The sequence below is a fragment of the Macaca nemestrina genome, chromosome 11 (assembly GCF_043159975.1).
Source record: "Macaca nemestrina isolate mMacNem1 chromosome 11, mMacNem.hap1, whole genome shotgun sequence".
NCBI classification, from domain to species: Eukaryota; Metazoa; Chordata; class Mammalia; order Primates; family Cercopithecidae; genus Macaca; species Macaca nemestrina.
Window position 1 is genome coordinate 123,527,797 of NC_092135.1, and position 18,596 is coordinate 123,546,392.

At 35.6% G+C, this 18,596-nt stretch overlaps 1 protein-coding gene across 8 annotated transcripts in view; it reads left to right on the forward strand.

Annotated features, from left to right (window-relative positions):
* The window catches only part of LOC105481327 (neuronal tyrosine-phosphorylated phosphoinositide-3-kinase adaptor 2), a 325,733-nt gene that overhangs the window by 4,096 nt on the left and 303,041 nt on the right, over positions 1-18,596 (forward strand). For 6 of the 8 annotated variants that reach the window (XM_011740831.3, XM_011740832.2, XM_011740839.3 and 3 more), the window contains one exon: positions 5,004-5,241. In XM_011740831.3, coding sequence (XP_011739133.1) covers positions 5,021-5,241 — 221 coding nt within the window. In that variant the 5' untranslated portion in view covers positions 5,004-5,020. The other 2 variants (XM_011740840.2, XM_071073461.1) reach the window with 2 other exon arrangements.

Sequence of the window (18,596 nt, forward strand, 5' to 3'; positions counted from 1 at the left end):
GAAGGCTCTGCCTGACAAATCAGTGTACATATCTATTCTAGCGAGTCCTTATAGAGCTAGAGTGCTTGATATAACAATGTATGAAATTATGCTCATGAAGAAATTTGTTCTGAAGCAAAGGGAAGAGAAATGCTTAACCATGCATGAGAAGGAAGATGGCATGCCTAATATTTATCTTACTCTTTGTACACCATTGATTCAACAATATCTTGTAATTAATCAAAAACCCTCTATACCATGGGGAACTCAATCTGGATATTAGTTGGTGCCACATTAAATACCCTCTGGTAGATTGAGACCACACACAACTGATACCTTAATTTACAATGGGAATAGTCCACATAAATCTATAATCTTAGTTCAATTATTTTGCATACACATGTTTCTCAAAAATGCTGCTTTTTTTTTAAGCTTTGGAACTAAGGGTCACGTAGTGTCTTAGCTTCTTGACTTCTCTGGATGGAAGCAGTAGCAGGAAACTATAGAAAAAGAAAAAATGAGGTGTTTTTTAAATGTTTTAATGTTTCCATGAATTCCATTTGGACATACCATACTTAGCTTATGCTCCACATGTGTACATAATGGGTAGTTTTATTTCAGTGGAAACAATTGTAAAGAAATGGAATGTTACCTTCAGGTCTAGGTTCAGCATTGGTAAAGTGTAATGATGGCCTTGCACAAAAGAAAATAAGAAAATGGTTAACTCAATAAACAGTTACATGCTTAGCATTTAATTTATGGTAAGAATTCCATCAGTTTAATTTGGTGCAATTTAGCTGGGTGGAATGAAATTTCAAATTTTGAGAAGTGTCACAGTATTATACAAAGTGATCTTTGTGAAGGGTGTGGTCAACATGATGTAAATAACAAAGTGAAAGAATAAAATAAAGCTGAACAGTTAACCATACAGCTGTGTGAAAGCCAACATCTGTAACTTACATTAGAATGGCTATGATTCTAGATACAGTAATCTAAAAACTTAAACAAAAAGAGTCTTTTATGAAGGCAGAATACCACAGTGGAGAAAAGGCAGAGAAAGGGAGGATGTGAAGGTATCTGTAGATTGTACAGGAAATCTGATCTTGGTCATTTTAGGTGCTTTCCCAGGAGGGTCCTGACACAAATTTTAAATGTTGGCCACAAATTTCAAGGAATGTACACACAGTGTTGCACTACTTGTATCAATATTGTGCATTGCAAAGAGAATACCTCTGTCTTCTAAATGAAGACCAAAGATGCTCATTTTCAACCAATGCTCAGGGAGCAGGGAAGGGGCTAAAATATCTAATTTGTTTTGAGCAAAAATGGCAACAGACTCAATGAACTCAATTAAAGGGGATGAACTCAATTAAAAGGGATGCCTATAGAAAAGCCAGAGTTCCACCTTAGTCTCACCCACTCTGTTGTCACAAATACCCCATGCACCAGTTAATGGTCGTTCAGTAAGTCAGACTCCCTTACTTACTGAGACAGAGCTAAAGATGCTACCTGGAGGAGAGGGGCCATTTGCCTCTTAACAAATACGGTCTTCTAGGATGCCAACATAGGATTAGATGTTCGAGGCAAGCCTTTATAAAATTCTTGCATACCTTATTGTCATTTAAGGACCACAAATAAACTTGACTTAATATCCAACAGTCAAAATGCAGCCAACTTTTTGGTGGTTTACAACATACCCTATTCAATATCTACCTTAGGTGTAAATACAAATTTCCAAAAAACAAAGAGATTTATGGTTGTACCTGTCTGTGGGTTCTCACTGCTTTGAATTGGTAGCAGTTGTAATGAAGTAGACAATGAACATAAGGTTGTCTTTTCTCTAGTGAGGCCATGAATCTATTTACTCATAGTTCAGTTGCCTGAGAAACACTTCTGGCTTGGAAGGGTGGAGATCTAGGGTTTGAGAGATGGGATGAGCTTCATAGTCCATATGTCCCAGTTTCTTTATTTTCTTTATTTTCTGGATGTGGACAATGGGGGACAATGGTTATGTGGAGCTGTCCATATATATTTGATTGGGGGAAGAATGTACGAACTCCTAACCTGGCTTCCATTTACAAATGCATGTTGAAGGAAGTTGCACTACAATAAACATTGTACTTACCTTTGTTTCAAAGTAAAATTACATTTATCAAGGGGTTATATTATTATTAAATATAATTCTAGCCATGTTTAAGAATTGTGAAACTAGCAGTAATGTTATGACTATTAATAATGGTTAAATTTATGGAATTTGCATTTCTAACTCAATACTCACAACATGAGTCTATTCCAACCACTATTTTTTTTAATGTGGAAATTGTAGCTGAAAAACGTTAATTAAGTTGTATGAAGTCTTAGAGCTAGAGGTGCCTTCACTGGGGTTTATAGGCCATTCTGCCAGCCTCCTCAATATTACAAACTATTATACTTTGTACATGTGGACAAGTAAACAAAGAGGTGTGATGTTTAAACATTGATTGGGCCTGTGTTCATTTTCAGAGACTAAACACAATCGTCGAACAATGTTTCTTGCTCACCCTTAAAAATAGTGAAAATAAAACGTGTATGACCAACTAGTGAAGTCCACCTAAATCAACACTAGTCACAAGTAGTGCAATTATTTATTTATTTTGCTCTAACACTGCCATGAAGACATCTAGGGGGACACAATTCTGCCTTCATGAGGACTGTTCATAACACGTGCTCAACAAATACTCGAATAAATGAATGGTCATGGAATTTAATACTTTTCTAGAATTAGGTGGCAGGAGCATGTGTACAAACATTTATCCAATTTTCATTACTTTGAAGTTTTACTAGATATGATGGTTCATTTTCATCTCAAAAAAATTGATCTCCATTTTCTTTTAAATGCATCTTTCTATAGTGTAAATACTTCATAATATTATTTAATATTTTCTCAGAACAAAAATAATTTAAATTCCAGCCAATTTGAAAGACTACTTAGGAAGATAATTAGTTTTCAGAGGTAAACAAGTAGCCCTATTGATATTTGGAATATATAAACTGTGTAGGAATCTCTGGTGTCATTTTGGTTGGAGGAAAACTTAAGGAAAAAAAAAAAAAAACTTTGGGTAATAACGCCTTATTCAATTGGGAAATATACAATTTTGCTAGAGGGCAGGAAGGAGTGATCATCATCCAGCCGGAGGCATTATCTCTTGAATTCTTGTAATAGCGACTTGGCTTGCTTAACTTGGGTAGAATTAATTGTCGTGAAGTTATGCTGATCATTTTTTTATCCAGGCACTAGTAAGGACTAGTGCTTAAGTCCTTGGTAGAAGTGAATTCCTGACAATGGCAATGCTTTAGCTCTCTGAGAACCATTTTCTTGTATTTTTCCCCAAATTGCAATCATTTGTAGCATTAATTTGCTATTCTTAATGTCCATCACATAAGCATCTAATCTGACAGACTGATATTAAAATACAATTCAATTACACCAGATAGTTGGAATTAAAAGGCCATTTCATTTGCTAACCCATTACAGCTTAACATAAAACAAAACATACAAAAACTTAACATAAAAATGAAGAGTTAACAAACAACCTTATCTAGACTCCAGTTTCAATACTTTCTTACATAGGAGAGAAAAATCCTTAAATTCAGCATGGGTTCCAAATCAAATATGGATTGACTGGCAGCTGAAATGCTAATAAAGTCTGATGAAAAGTAAAATTTCCATAGTTATTATCCAGATTTTGGAACATGATTATACCTGTAAAAAAATCAGAATGAAAATTATTTGTAATTGAAAAAGCGAAAGTCTGGGAGTTTTACATCAAATAGTTGGGCTGATATTTTAAAAATATCTTTCTAAGTCTTTTAAAGAAAGTAAAACATGCAAGGGAATTGATAACTTTTGAATGGAGAATCTTTTCCCCCTTGTTAATTGACTTTGCTTTTGGTTATTTAATCTGATTCAATTATACCAGTTTCTTATACCACAATTAATATGCAATTAGTACAGTAAGCCTTCCTTCCATCCATCTGTCCATCTACCCATCTAACCACACATATACATTTGACATTACTATTGCTGCCAGTTCATACTTTTTAATGATAATATTAGCTAATAGTATTACATACTTACTATTGTTTAACTCTATTCAAAATTATTTACAGTCTTCACCTATCCTAACCTTCACATCAGCAGGAGGTAGGAGTTAATACTAGCATCATTTTACAGTTGAGAGTAATATATACTAATTGAAATTCCTATGCTTTTTTGTTTTGTTTTGATTTAATTTTGGTTTCTCAGTAATCCTTTCTGAGGCTCAAGTTTTTAAAACTTCATGTAACAGTGAGACAACAGTTGTCAATACTTGAATTACCAGACTGGTCAGGATTAATGTGGTCCTAGTGATCTATGATATGTTAGTTGTAGTATGAAGGTATTATGGAGGACCATTATGGAGAGGAATGAAGAGTTAAAAAGGATTCTTTTATAGACCAGTTATATTAGAAATGTGTTTTTCTTTTACTACTACTATATTTTGCATAAATAGTTCATATTCATACATTTTAATTTCAAAAATTAAGGGAAGCACATATATGTACAAAAGTTCTTTCCAAATAATTACATCATTTTCCTTGAAATTGAACAGAAAAGTCTTTATGGCAATCAGAAATACATGAAACTTGGATCTTATATATCTTCTTTGTGTAGAAACGTATTTTAAGAAACAAAATTATTATTGTAATTATGCAAACCAAATGTTTAACTTTCCATACAGTATTTACACCTTCACATCATCTTATAGCTCAAGAGCTTTGGCCTTTGTCCTGCTAGTGTTGCTACTTTAAGAGAGGGTTTGCTACTCAGGTAGCACTTATTTAACATTTACTTCAAATATTCTGGTTGCAATTATTCTAGTGACACATTTTCTCCAATCGGATTTGGTCATAATCATTGGAGATTTGAGTTGTTAGGGATAATAAACAGCACCTTGCTTTTTTCCCCACCCTGGATAAAAGTAAAATGTGTTCTCACCCTGCAGGCAGTGTTCCTCTTTACATGATATCCTCCAAGATGATGAGTTCTAATCCCGAGGAAGACCCTTTGGACACATTTCTCCAGTACATTGAGGATATGGGGATGAAGGCCTATGATGGCTTGGTTATTCAGAATGCATCAGATATTGCGCGAGAGAACGATCGCTTGAGAAATGAAACTAACCTGGCCTATTTGAAAGAGAAGAATGAAAAACGCCGAAGACAAGAAGAAGCAATAAAACGGTAAATATAAATAAAATTATTTCGAGTTTTGTGCACACAAGAAAGTCCATGAGGGCTGTTAAGGCTGTGATGTTGTCACTTGGTCAGAAAAGGTCTTTCAGAGTCAGTTAGACCTGGCGAGAGTATATGAAAGTGAACCCTCAACTATAACAAAAACACCACCCACCCTGCCAATATCATCCTTAGTTAACAACAGTTATTTCCTTATGTGTGTGCATATGCAGCTACAGACGGGATGGGGAAAAATTCAGTTTCCTCTGAACAAAAGCTTATGCTCAATAACCTCTTGGCAAAGGCGCAAGGGAAAACACAAACCCTTCAATAGCCCAAGTTTGATGAAAATCCCTACCTTTAATGGCCTTTGATTATAGTTCTTACCTTTAAATAGAGCTCATCTTCTTTCTAGATTATGGCCAAGACACATCAATAATTATACTTATGTGAGCCTCTGAACGCAAGTAGAATCCTCACGGTGTGCTCTCCCTACACAGAATTTTATGGCTGTTAAATTTTTTGTTTGGTACCAAGTGCCACAAGTTTGTTCAGACGGAATTACTTTTATGATGCAAAACCTACCAGCTACTAGCTGATGAGCCCCAGAGGGTGGCCTTCCAAATTGAGGTTAAATTTCCTAGAGTGCTAACACCAAAAGAAGAATGCATATCTTTTGATTTTTTAAAAAGAATGTCACAATGTTTTCAGTTTGCAAGTGTGTGTGACTTCTGGTGGTACAGGGAGACACCTGTGTCAGATGGAATCCTGTTTCTTCAATAAAGTTCATTCACTAAAATCCAGAATATAGGGACTTAATCTATATCAATTAGCTTGATATCTGAATAATAATAATATGAAAGACATTTTGATGGTTAATTGGGAGATTTTTCATCTAATCAGGCATTAATACTTTTACTTATCATCTCTGAACGCTATGATATTTAAAAAACCAAAATATTATCTTAAAATGAATTATTCATGCTTCTAAAGAAGCTAGGTAAGATCACACTACTCCAATAATTTAATTAAAAATAACTATATGGAGAGAGAGAGATGATTTGAAAGCAAAAAGCTAGAAATAGAAAGAAATGGTGTACAAGATTGTTTTAAAAGAGAACTCTTTTTTCTCCGGACTATTAAAATGAAAATATATCATCAGGTATAAAAATTGCATAATTGATCAACATTTTCACAATTGCATGTATTTATATTTAAAGTCAATTAATTTATTGTTGAGGACTATGTTATTTTGATTTCTAACCAATTTTAACTGGTATCACAATTCTTTTCTAGAGTGTATAAATGTCTTTTTAGGACATTTTTTTCTTCTGTGAAGTATTTTTGATGGACTTTTTTTGTGTGTGAGCATTTAACTTTAGTTTTATGAGTCTGAGTTTTCTAAAATTCAAAATACAAAGGATGACCTACATGTTTTTGAAAGTAACTTCAAAACGCTGAAGTCTGAAGTTTGTAATCTTGGCATTACAACTCAATAATAAATCCTTTTCTGTAAGTATATAAATAAAATTATTTTCTGGATCATTCCATTAGCTTTTACAGAACACCCAAAGTGTGCTTATCACTGTACTACTATCTTCTGTATTTCATTAACAAGCTTCAGTAGGTTTCTACTTAAAGATTCATAGTTATTAAGACAACAAAAATGGCTAATTTTTAGGTGGTTAGCTGTCAAGTGTTCAAAAAGGGGCATAACCTCAGAGGACTAAAGTCCAAGGGACTTAGGAACAGGCATTTAGGTAGATGGAGACACAGCAAAACCCTGTCATTACCTAGTAAGTGAGGTCTAAGTAATCCATTTATGTGAACTTTGAGTTGATTCCTGCTAGTCTGATAAAGCAATATTTTTCAAAACTATGTTAATAGCATAAAAGTAAAGATAATTCAAATCACACATTGAATCGAAGAAGTCCCATATTATCTGGAGACTTTCACATCTACTCACCCCATAAGCAGAAGATAAAATTTTAGTCCTACTTGAGAATAGAGCAAAAGAGAGAAGTACATCATTTTGTTGTGTCCTAACTGCTGAGAGATAATGTTGGTTTGCATTGGGATGGTAGTGGTAAAGGTGGTGTAAAATAATAAATTTATGGGCACCATTTGAATTTTCTGATTGATGAGATGCAGTAGTTGAGCAAGAGAGAAAAAAATTAATTAGAGGTGGCTCTCAGGTTTGTTCTGTTGTTGTTTTCTACTTTATTTTGTTTCTGCCTAGGCTAGCAGAAGGATGTTTCCATTTAATGCAATGGCAAAGACTAAAAGGGGAGCAAGTTTAGGATAAGTGATGGCAGGACAGGAGCTCAGCTTTGGTATGACGATTTTATGAAGCCTTTTAAATGTCCAAGTGGAGGTGATGGAGGCCGTTGAGTAAAGAATCTGGAAGCTACGCTAGAGTTCCAAGCTGAAGGTACAAATATGAGAGTTGTAGTCTATAGATTTCACCATCATGAGCTGATATGAGGATAATTAGGACTTAAATTTAAATAGAGATGATAAAAGAACCCAGGATTGCCCCCTGGAGGCACCTGATTGCTCATATGATAGGTGGAAGAATTCAGTTAGAACAGTTAGTGAGAGGGGAGAACCACAAAGGAGTGTGATGCCTTAGGTGAAGTGTCAAAAGCGATTAAAGAAGAGAGAGACATTTGGCTGATACATCAAATATGTTGAAGCCTGAGAACTGACCATTGCTTTTTACCACATTTGTATTATTAATAAGAACAATTTCATTGAAGGGCCAGGAACAAAACTGAATAAGATTGTGTTCACAAGATAATGAAAATAAAGGATTTGAACAGAATATAAATAATTATTTATAAATAACATACGTATTATTTATAAATATTTATAATTTATAAATAATAAGTATGTTATATTATCATTTATAACTGCAACCTCTGCCTCCCAGGTTCGAGCAATTCTCCTGCCTCAGCCTCCCGAGTAGCTGGGACTAGAGGCATGCACCACTATGCCCAGCTAATTTTTGTAATTTTAGTAGAGATGAGGTTTTGCTATGTTGGCCAAGATGGTCTTGATCTCTTGACCTCACGATCCGCCTGCCTCAGCCTCCCAAAGTGCTGGGATTACAGGCGTGAGCCACCGTACCCAACTTTTTTTTTTAAATAAAAATTTTGTTCCCGTAAGAAGGGAGAAAATTAGCATATTTAAAATGTGGGTGCGAATGATTACTGCAGAAGGAGAAATATTGATGACTTAGAGAAAGGGAAAAGTTACTGTTAGAGAGTCCTTGGGTAGGTAGGAAGGGAGGTGTCTAGAACATTCTAGATGGAGCACGGACTGCTCAGCCCTGGTAAGAGGACAGATGCCACGTTATGTGAATGAATATATCATGAATGAATGAAAGACTAAAAACTGGCATGAAAAGTTCCCAAACCTGGTTGTCTAAAGTCAATACATAGATTTAAATCAGGAGCCAAATTATGGAGATAAAATTTGTGAAAAACCATCAGAGCAGCTAAGAATAGCTAGTAGAAAAAGAAACAGAAAGGTAGAATTAAAGAACAGTCCTTTCTCCCTGTTTCTCCAAAAGCTTCAGTACAGTTAAAGCTGCCAAGTGGAGAAGAGCTGGAGCCTTGGGTCTAGGACAAGCTCTAGTGGGAAAATAGTGAGCTAGGAAACTAAACCAAGATGGAAGCCTGTTCCATGCCTGTGCTGCGGAGGCACAGAGGAATTACTTCCATCAGGACACACTCAGACCTCACCTCAAAGACGATCACAGGCAGAGATTCAGATGGCAGCAGGAACCCTGACCAGGTGCACATATGGGAGACAGTCATTTGTGGGCCATGCCCCAAACCTGGTGAGGTCAATCATATCCCAAACATTATTTTATTACTGTCCTCACAGTAAGCACATGCACTAGGATTTGAAAAATGTGTATGTGTCTTGCTAACTAGAATTTTCCTTTCTTTCCTACTTTCCCTCCCCCAACATGTTTTTCTAGAATTTTAATTTAAAATACGAATATCTCTGGAGGGGGCAGAATACTAGTAAAGTTTTCTAGTTGTTGAGATTTCTCAGGTGTCTTTCTTTTCCAAAATCAGGACCCACGTACGGTGTGAGGACAGAGATAGTATCTGGATAGGTAAGGGAGGAAGTTGGAGAGAGAAGAGTGAAACAGGCCCAACAAATAATGATAGGACAGGATGAGGAGGCTAAAGTCTTTAACCTCCTTATGATAGACTGGCTGTGGAATCTCAAATGATCTAGTCTCAGTACTCATGGTAACGTCCACATTCAATTTTATTTCATTCATATGGTAACTGGATATCTCGGAGTTCTGACAATTTAAAAAGAATAACAGTCTTTCATTCTTTTCTCAAACTACAATTTTGGAATTGCTGCCATGTTCTTAATAGAAAAATGTGTTTTTAGTATTTTGAGAAAGTCCATAGCAAGTCGCTAGTCACACTGGCATTTTGGGATTCCAGGGATGGTGAAAGATAGAGGACCAACATCTAAACCTAACACATGTTTTAATATTTTTAGCATGCAATTTACATTGAGTAGAGAGAATTCAATGAGGCATTAATAAACATAGTCTAATTACTTAAAATTAGGTAACATATCTGCTTGATGCCTTTTAAAAATATACCGCAGTTTAGTATGTAGAATATACATGCTGAAAATCTAAAGATGGGGCATGTTTGACCTTGAAAAGGCATTGATGATAATTCTCTGTGAAATATGCCAGTTGCAATTTCAGAAACATGCAGACTGCCAAGGATTGCTTAAAAAATGGAAATAGGATTTCATATGATTGACCTTCTGGATCACATATGTGCTGAAATGCCTTTTGTGCTGATGCTGGGAAGCTTAAAACACTGAGCTCTTAGAAAAAGAATATCCTCATCACTTTCTCAGTGTTCTAAGTCACTTAGGCTTTCTGAGCCCAATTCCTTATTTTTAAACTAACTTGAGCACCTTGTCACTATTAACTTTCTTGTACCTTCACTTCCATTTCTCAAATGGGATTTTACTCAAAAGTCTGGCTGGGTGAAAAAATATCAAATAAAAAGCGATGCTCTTAGTGTTTTTCCTAACAGCTTCAAATAACATTTGGTGAAAAAGAGAAAAAGACTTAAAGGAAACAAGTTAATGGAGAATAAAAAATTATTTTAGTAGCTCATCTTTTCTGCAATTTTAAATCCTAATGGCTTTGTGCAGGCACTGTTAAATGAGATTTACTTTTATTATGAAAAACCTATAAGAAAACAAACACACAAAACCTATAGCTTCACAAAAATGAGTTCCCTTCAGATGGGTTGCAAAATTCCAGTTTATCATGTGATTGAGAGAAAAGGTAAGAAACAGGAAGGGTAGTCATGTATTGAACCATCGACATGTTCAGGAACCAGCCAGTGAGAAGAAGGCAAGTGACTGACTAGAACAGAGTCCAGCCACAAACATCCCTTAAGGCAGTACCTGGGTGTACCTGTGAACCCCTTACTGGAAGTTGACTATTTACAGGCCACCAAGTGTAGGCCATCAAGTGACGATATCCCCTGAGAAGGACAGGCAATCCAAAGATAATCTGATATGCCAAATGCACAAAAAGTCCCTTCAAACAAAGTTTTCTTTCTGAACTCTGAAACTGGTTCTTGCACTGTCTCATTTTGCTATTAGCTATAGTATTTTAAAAACAATATAGGAAACATCCTTTAAATTAAAAGCAACAAGAAAAGCTGTTCCCAGTACATGTCTTTCTGAGCATCGTATCTCCCATAGGTAAGGGTAGGATTTCTTTTTTTCTAATCAAACAAATGCTACATTAGTTAAATTTTCCTAAACATTGTGAATCTGGAAGACAGCTCTCTACTTTAGCAAAGTGGTTCTGACACAAAGGACTACTTAGGCTGATTAGGAATGTCTCCGTTCCCTGTGGATGCCCTCAAGGGATCTATATGAGGTTATATTTCCTCTTTAAAAGTGACAGAAATGGAATTAGATTACTTACAGCTCCTTTAAAAAAATACATGCAATTGCATATTATTATATATACTTGAAAGCTATCTATATTTGAAAGAGTCATTATTTCTGTTACTCAAAAAGAACCACTAAAGTCCATCCTTTGGACCATGAAGAAAAATAAAGCAAAAATATTTGTTTTTAGTTATATTAGAAATCTAATATCTTTAAAGAAAATATTTGTTTTTCCTTTACTAACACATTGCTACACAAAAGGCAAATGGTTATGACATCCAAGTTTTGAATTGGTTAATATTTTAAATGACTACTTTACCCAAAGACATAATTACACAGAGAACTCTTATTAGAGAAATGTTAACAGTTACATAAATCCTCTTTAGATAGTAATGGCTTCTGGGAACATACCCATGATTTGTGGCAGTAGACTTTGTGGAAATAGCATCTATTGACGTGCATTTTTGTGAATGATATACCCACTCATTGCACCATGAATAGCTATTTTGATCACGAGTAGCTAATATTATTAGGTTTGTTTTAATTGGAGGCATGTAGAAAAATGAGATACCCTATTTCTACATGAAAAGGAGTGTTTAAGCCCCATTGCACAGGTGGAGTGAACATGGTTAAACAAAGGTTTGGAAACACACTATCAACTTTAAGAAATACTCCACCAGCTTGCCTAAGAGTATTTAGGAATACTCTACAGGGAGCACAGAAATACTGTGTAACTAACCTATGCTTTGAGCAACACACAAACACACACACACACACACACACACACAAGCCCTCAGCCATCCTTCTATCTAGAATTAAACTCAAATCTGTAGCATGTCAGGGTCTTGCTGGAATGAGTCAGCTGATCTGATCTGATGTGAATTTCTGACCTAATTTTGCTGTAGGACTTAGTGCTCAGGCAGAGAAAACAAGGTTAATGTGTTGATAACGGGTGAGATTAAACAGCAGCCAGTATCTTAATAACCCTCTCTAATTTCAGCTTCCTCTTGTGTTTGTGATTAATTTGAATCACTTTTCTATTAATCATTTCAGGGGACCACAAGCTGCTTTGCTTGTTTTTATGTAAAAATCATGCATCCAGATTTTCTTCTTCAAAGCTAAACAAGATATTCATATATGGGAGTAATTTTGGTTAAAAAAAATCAAATGCATGGGCAAGTTTTTTATTCCTCAAACCATACGATTAGACCAGAAAAATTCTTTATTGAGCCAGATGTTTAATCTGCAAGGATGATTCTAAATGAATTAATTTATGATAGGTGTTCTATTTTTTTTTTTTTCAGTGCTCATGGGGAAAGTTAATCTAAGGAGTCCCCTTATACAAGTCAAAATGGCGTCTGTCCTGCTTGCCTATTGTTTTCAGTTAGAGCCATCAAGATTCCCAAGATGCTTAATACAAACTTCAGAATTTATAAATTTACAGTTTACATTATGCTTATATTAGTAATAGAGACAATCCTTGGATTTTCATCTAGTCACCTGCCAGGACAGAGTAGAGACAACATTAAAAAAAGGTCCTTTAAAGGCTCCTGTTAGGGTAAGCCTCCTTCAGTCTTCTCACGTACCTTTCAAGAGCTATTTATACTTTTGGTTGTTTTGACTTTAATTATATCCTAGAAGTAGCACTTATTTTACATTTTAAGAAGCTCAGTATCTGTTCTATATCTGAAATAAATAGACAGATGTTGGCAAGAGGAGGGGCCTTTCAGAACAGAGCCCCATGTGAGCTACTCAGTCAGCATGAGAATTAAGCTCTTCTGACAGAGGAAATTGCAGTGAAGAGTGGACCTTCAAAACATCCAACACCATGGCAAATTGAATGATTAAACAGAAGCCCATTGGAGAATTTAAGGTAATTTTTCTTTGAAAAGTAATGTTAAATATGGAGAGATGGTTATAGACTGACTGTCAATAGTTTCCTGTTGAGGACTATTTTTTATATTCTTCTAGCTATTGGAAGATATCTTTAACCAAAGATGGCCTTTGTAAAATGTTTCCCAAAAAAAAAAAAAAAACCCGTAGGAAAAAGAAATTATTATGGAGTAAGGCTGTGAGTCAGGGGACTTTTTGAACTGCTAAAAATGCAATGTCTCCTAGAGAATGTGTCTAATGTAACAAATGAAACTGCTAGAATAGAGCCTGAGCATGCTAATAAAATTGCTCCAAGGCTTCTAACTTTGAGGTCACCTAAAGAAAATGTCTTCACTATATATGTGTGGGTTACCTTAAAATTAATTTTAATCACGAATTGATAAAAGGAAAATCAAGTCCCCCCTCAAAATGAAACTATGCTTGAAACACATGCCTCTAGTTAAAAGTTATTCCCAATACTGCTCATATTTGGAAATACACAAGGGAATATTCATGTCCATACTGGAATGTGAATATAGCTAGCCTGCTAGGAAGCAGAAAAAAAGATCACTTTATAAAAGAAAGAAAAAGAAAATCAATTTCAATAAGATGTACAAGGAAGATGTTTTAAAAAATAAAAAGACCCGTATTTAAAATCCATTATTTTAATTAGTAAATTGCATTTTCATCTCTGATTTGGAGCTAAGTGTACCACTTGGCATATCCTGATGTTTGAATAGAAAATGAAGTGGTTCAGCAAAGAATGAAGAGAGCCGTTACCAAGGAGACTTCTTAATTTTCTATTAGGTTGATGTTTGTATGTATTGCATAGCTATTTGTTTCCGTATTAAATTTTTCATTACGCATGTATTGGGCATCTATTATATGTCAGTCATTGCTCTAGGTGCTTGGGATAAGATGGTGAACAAAATACCAAAACACGCTTGTCCTCATCGGAGTTACAATCTGGTAGAGGGTTGGGAGGTGGAGAAGGCAGACAAAAAGGAAACAAGTACATACAGAGTAAGTGCAAATGTAATACATTCTGTGAAAAAAAAAAAAAAAACTAAACAAGAGAATTAGGGGTCAGGGGCATGGGGATAGTGCAATTTAAAATAAGCTCAGGGAAAGACTCACTGAGGATGTGACATTTGAGTAAAGACCTGAAGTAATAAGTGAGTAAAGAAGCCATGCAGACCTCCGGAAAAACAGATTTCTAAGGAAGAAGGAATGTGGAGAGAAGAGGTCATAATGGGGAGCATTCCTAGCACATAGAAGGTCCGTGAAGGATATCACTGTGGTTCGAACAGGGCAGAGCAGGTGGAGGTTAGAAGATCAGGCCAGAAGCAGTGGAGTCCAATCTCGTGAGGACGTGGAGGTTACCGTCAGGAAGCTGGCTTAGCTCAGGGTGAAATTGGGATGAGACGCGTCTCAGTAAGGGCAGGGCAGGGCAGGGAGACCAGTCAGGAGGCTGTAAAAGCAATAGAGATGAGGGAAGATGGTGGCTGGGACCACAGCAGCACTGGAGGAGGTGAGATGTGATGGAATCGTGGTTACATTCTGAAGGTAGAATTGACAGAATTTGGTGACAGATTGGATGGGAAGTGTGAGAGCAAGCTAAAAGGATGGCGTTTCCATTAACGGAGATGTGGAAGATGGCAGAATAACCAGGTTTGGTGAGAAAAGTTGTAGACACAGTATGTTTGAGATGTGTATTAGGATTTCAATGATTTGTTACTATTTGTTAGAATTTCACGTTTCGTTTTTGATAATTTGTAGGTATGAGGTTGACAGTTTTACAGAAATGTTAATACTTTTATAAAACTTTTAATATACTTATGAAAAGTCAAAAATTTTGAAATGCTTTTATAAAACTCTAAAAACTGTATACATATACACATTTAAGTTTCAGGAAAGTTTTTGCTATTTTATGTGTGTAATAACATCACACATGAGATCTATTCTCCTAACAAATTTTTAAGTGCATAACACAGTATTGTTGACCACAGGTACAGATCTCTAGAACTTATTCATCTTGCAAAACTGAAACTTTACACTCATTAAATAGCAAATGGAGGGCAAGCACCCAGATTAACCAGAACAAATGAACAATTGCCTAGAGGTCTCTGCCTTTTGTGCAGTTAGTGAAACCATGCAATTGGTGACACTGATTGTAAGAGCCATATGATCTACACACTCGGCTGCTTTCCAGTTTAGGGCAGAGATGACAGTCACAAATCCTGTAATCTAAGAAGGAAGGTAAACAGCAGATGTAGGCCTACAGAATGCTTGACATTTTCAAAAAGGAAAAATGCTCTGATAATGGGAAGATTCAGTTATTAGCATTGGTGATGTTCACTTAAGACATTTTTGCAATGATGGATACATAGATAACTAGTTGATGCTTTCAACTAGATAGAAAACTGGGGATGTTTTCTGTTCTTGGGTATTTCAATAAACCTGTAGGTTATTACCTCATTGTAAGAATGAAACTTGGAGTAATGCTGTGTATATGGGTGAAAGGGAACATAGTGGGAAAATCCTGGTGCCTTAATACAAGGTGGAATCAGTTTCTTTCACTTGCTAGCTTTAATGAGATTCATAATGAGTCCCTTAACTCTTAAAGTTGTTTATTCCTTTTGAATTGGAAATAACAATCTTCATTTTGGTGAGCTGTTAAAAGAAAGAAAAGATAGAACATGTGGTGCAACTAATGGAGTAACCAACTTATTATAGAATTGGTAGCTGCTATTACTGTATTTGTATTACTATTATTATTACTATTATCATTATTATTTTTACTGTCACCATTTTTACCTTCATCTTTATCACTTAACGTGGCTATCTTAATAACATCATATGGAACCATGTCTACAAAGATTCCACTTCCATGTAGAGTAGAAAGCAATACACGGGAAGATTGTTTGCTTTGGACATTTGCAAATGACACATGTACCCAGCCCCCAACTGTGAATTTTCTACTTTATCATTTTGTTTTATTTTATCAATGTACACATATTTTGTTCTTTCTCCTGAAATAGTTAAAATTACACGAGGATAATTTTGGCATATGGATAGATTCAAAAGGATGCAATAATTGGTAGGTTTAGTCTTAATTATTAAACTAGCTTCCAAGAGCAGAGAAGCTGTCCCTTGTGCATAGTAGGTTATTAAACATTTGTCAAATCAGATTGTGTTGAACCCACTCAGTGCACTGATAATGACTTCTCCAAGGGAATAGTAAATAAGCAGGCATAACATGTGATATTGTAAGTGCAATTCGCTAATGAATTTCCAGATATTTTCTTGGCACATGAGCTGCTATATTTTTACTCTATTAATATAAATGTTTTGGTGAAAATGTCATACATTTAGGCTAAAGTTAAAGAGGGAAAGAAGTAATGAATTATGAAGATAAAATGCCTACTTTATGTCTACAAGAACTAAAACCTAAAATAATTTTTAAAAATTTTTTGTAGTTCGATTTCTGTTCTGAAGGGCAATGTATATTCAACATTGCAGGGTAAATGCTACTGGTAGGTGTCAGCTTCATATTGGTTTGAGGATGCTAGGGGAAGCCAGCCCAACAATAACCGACAGCTGTTTTTTGCACAGGCAAAGAGGAGTTCTTTTTTCTTTTTCTTTTCTTTTCTTTTTTTTTGTTTTAGAGACAGGGTCTCACTCTGACACCCAGACCGAGTGCAGTGGTGTGATCTTGCCTCACTGCAACCTCTACCTCCCAAGCTCAAGTGATCCTTCCACCTCAGCCTCTGGAGTAGCTCAGACTACACATGCATGCCACCATACCCAGCTAATTTTTGTATTTATTTTTTCATGTAGTACTTGATACAGTCATTGTAACCCTGACATATCCAGCTCTTTTAGAGAGAATCAGAATGGCACGGATAAATTTGAGTTATTAGGATTTTTTTCTAGAGGGATTCTTGTTTTATTTATTTACTGTAAAAATTTTTTTGAGACAGGATGTCCTTCTGTTGCCCAGGCTGGAGTGCAGTGGTGTGCAATCATGGCTCACTGCAGCCTCAACCTCCCAGGCTTAAGTGATCCTCCCACCTCAGCCTCCCAAGCAGCTAGGACCACAGTCATGCACCACCATGCCCAGCTGATGGTAGAGATGGGATCTCACTATGTTGCCCAGGCTGGCCTTGAAGTCCCAGACTCAAGCAATCCTCCCTCCCCAGGCTTCCAAACTCTTAGGATTACAGACATGAGTCACCGCACCTAGTGAGAAGTCTTCTTAACCACCTAGGCTGCTTGTTATTATTAGACGGTCACATATAATTTTAAAAATTATTTAGATGCTTGTCAGTATATACAATTTAAACAGTATTTGTTCTTGAGACGAGTGACAAAATAGGATTGAAAATCATTTGTCAAGCAAATTGTTTTCTAGGTTATTTTTAGGAGAACGTTATTCTCTCAGCATTTTATTTTACTTAGGGGACAGACGACATTTTGTGATTTACAAAAATAAACAGTAATGGGGAAATTTAAAAAGAAAGATAATGGGGAAATATCTGTAGTAATCAGGGCACATGAAGACTCTTGTCTCAGGAGTAGAGAAGTCACTTCCTTTTTTATCCTCCTCCGATACCAGGTTGGAAATTACACAGGAGGGAATATTTGTTCAGGGTGAGACTAGAATCTAAAATAGTTCAACCTTATGTCATCTTCTGGTGTTTTAGAAAAAACTCAGAGTTAAGACAAATTATTCTCTCCTGCCCAGTGGCCTCTGGATAATGAAGCAAAGGGTTAAGAGATGTGCAGTTTATGGGTTTTCTCTAGATTTTTGCTGGGGCCTATTTGAAGTCACCAAACCTCAGCAATTCACAACTCTCAGCAAATCAATACAAATAGCATATTTTCTTTAGAAAGGAATCCCATGATGCTTTACAACCACTATCAGTACAAATACTTTCATTTCTAGAAATCAGTTATTTCAAATGTCAAATGTTATTCTTGGTTTGTTTTCTTCTTCTTCTTTTCCACATAATTTTACATTTATTTCATTTAAATGACTTTTTAGGATTTTAATTCTTTTTCTGGTTTCCTGTCTTTTATAATCCATTTCAATTCCAATATTTCTTTTCTTTTATTTTGTGTTTGTTCCGTTCAGTTTACCAGCAATTATTTAAAATGTCTCAGTATTTCAAATAAAAGTAGAGGAAAGAAACACATTTTCAAAACATGGTATATGGTTCAACAGATTAAATAGGATAAAAAGAGATCGTGAAGGGGGAAGGAAAATGACTACCCAGTAAAAGGCTTTTTAGCAAATCATACTGAATCTCATTAATAAAGAATACATCCACTAAAGCTGTACAATCAATCTGCCATGTGCATTAGTGATGTCTAGTCCAATTCAGGTAGATAAATTGTTCTCTAAGTGTCAGTCGGCTGCCACTCAAATCACAATACCAGTAATACATGCCATGAGGAATTTCTCCTGACTCATGATGAATTTTTTTCACAGGGTTAGACTGGAATAAACAGGTAAAAGGAAA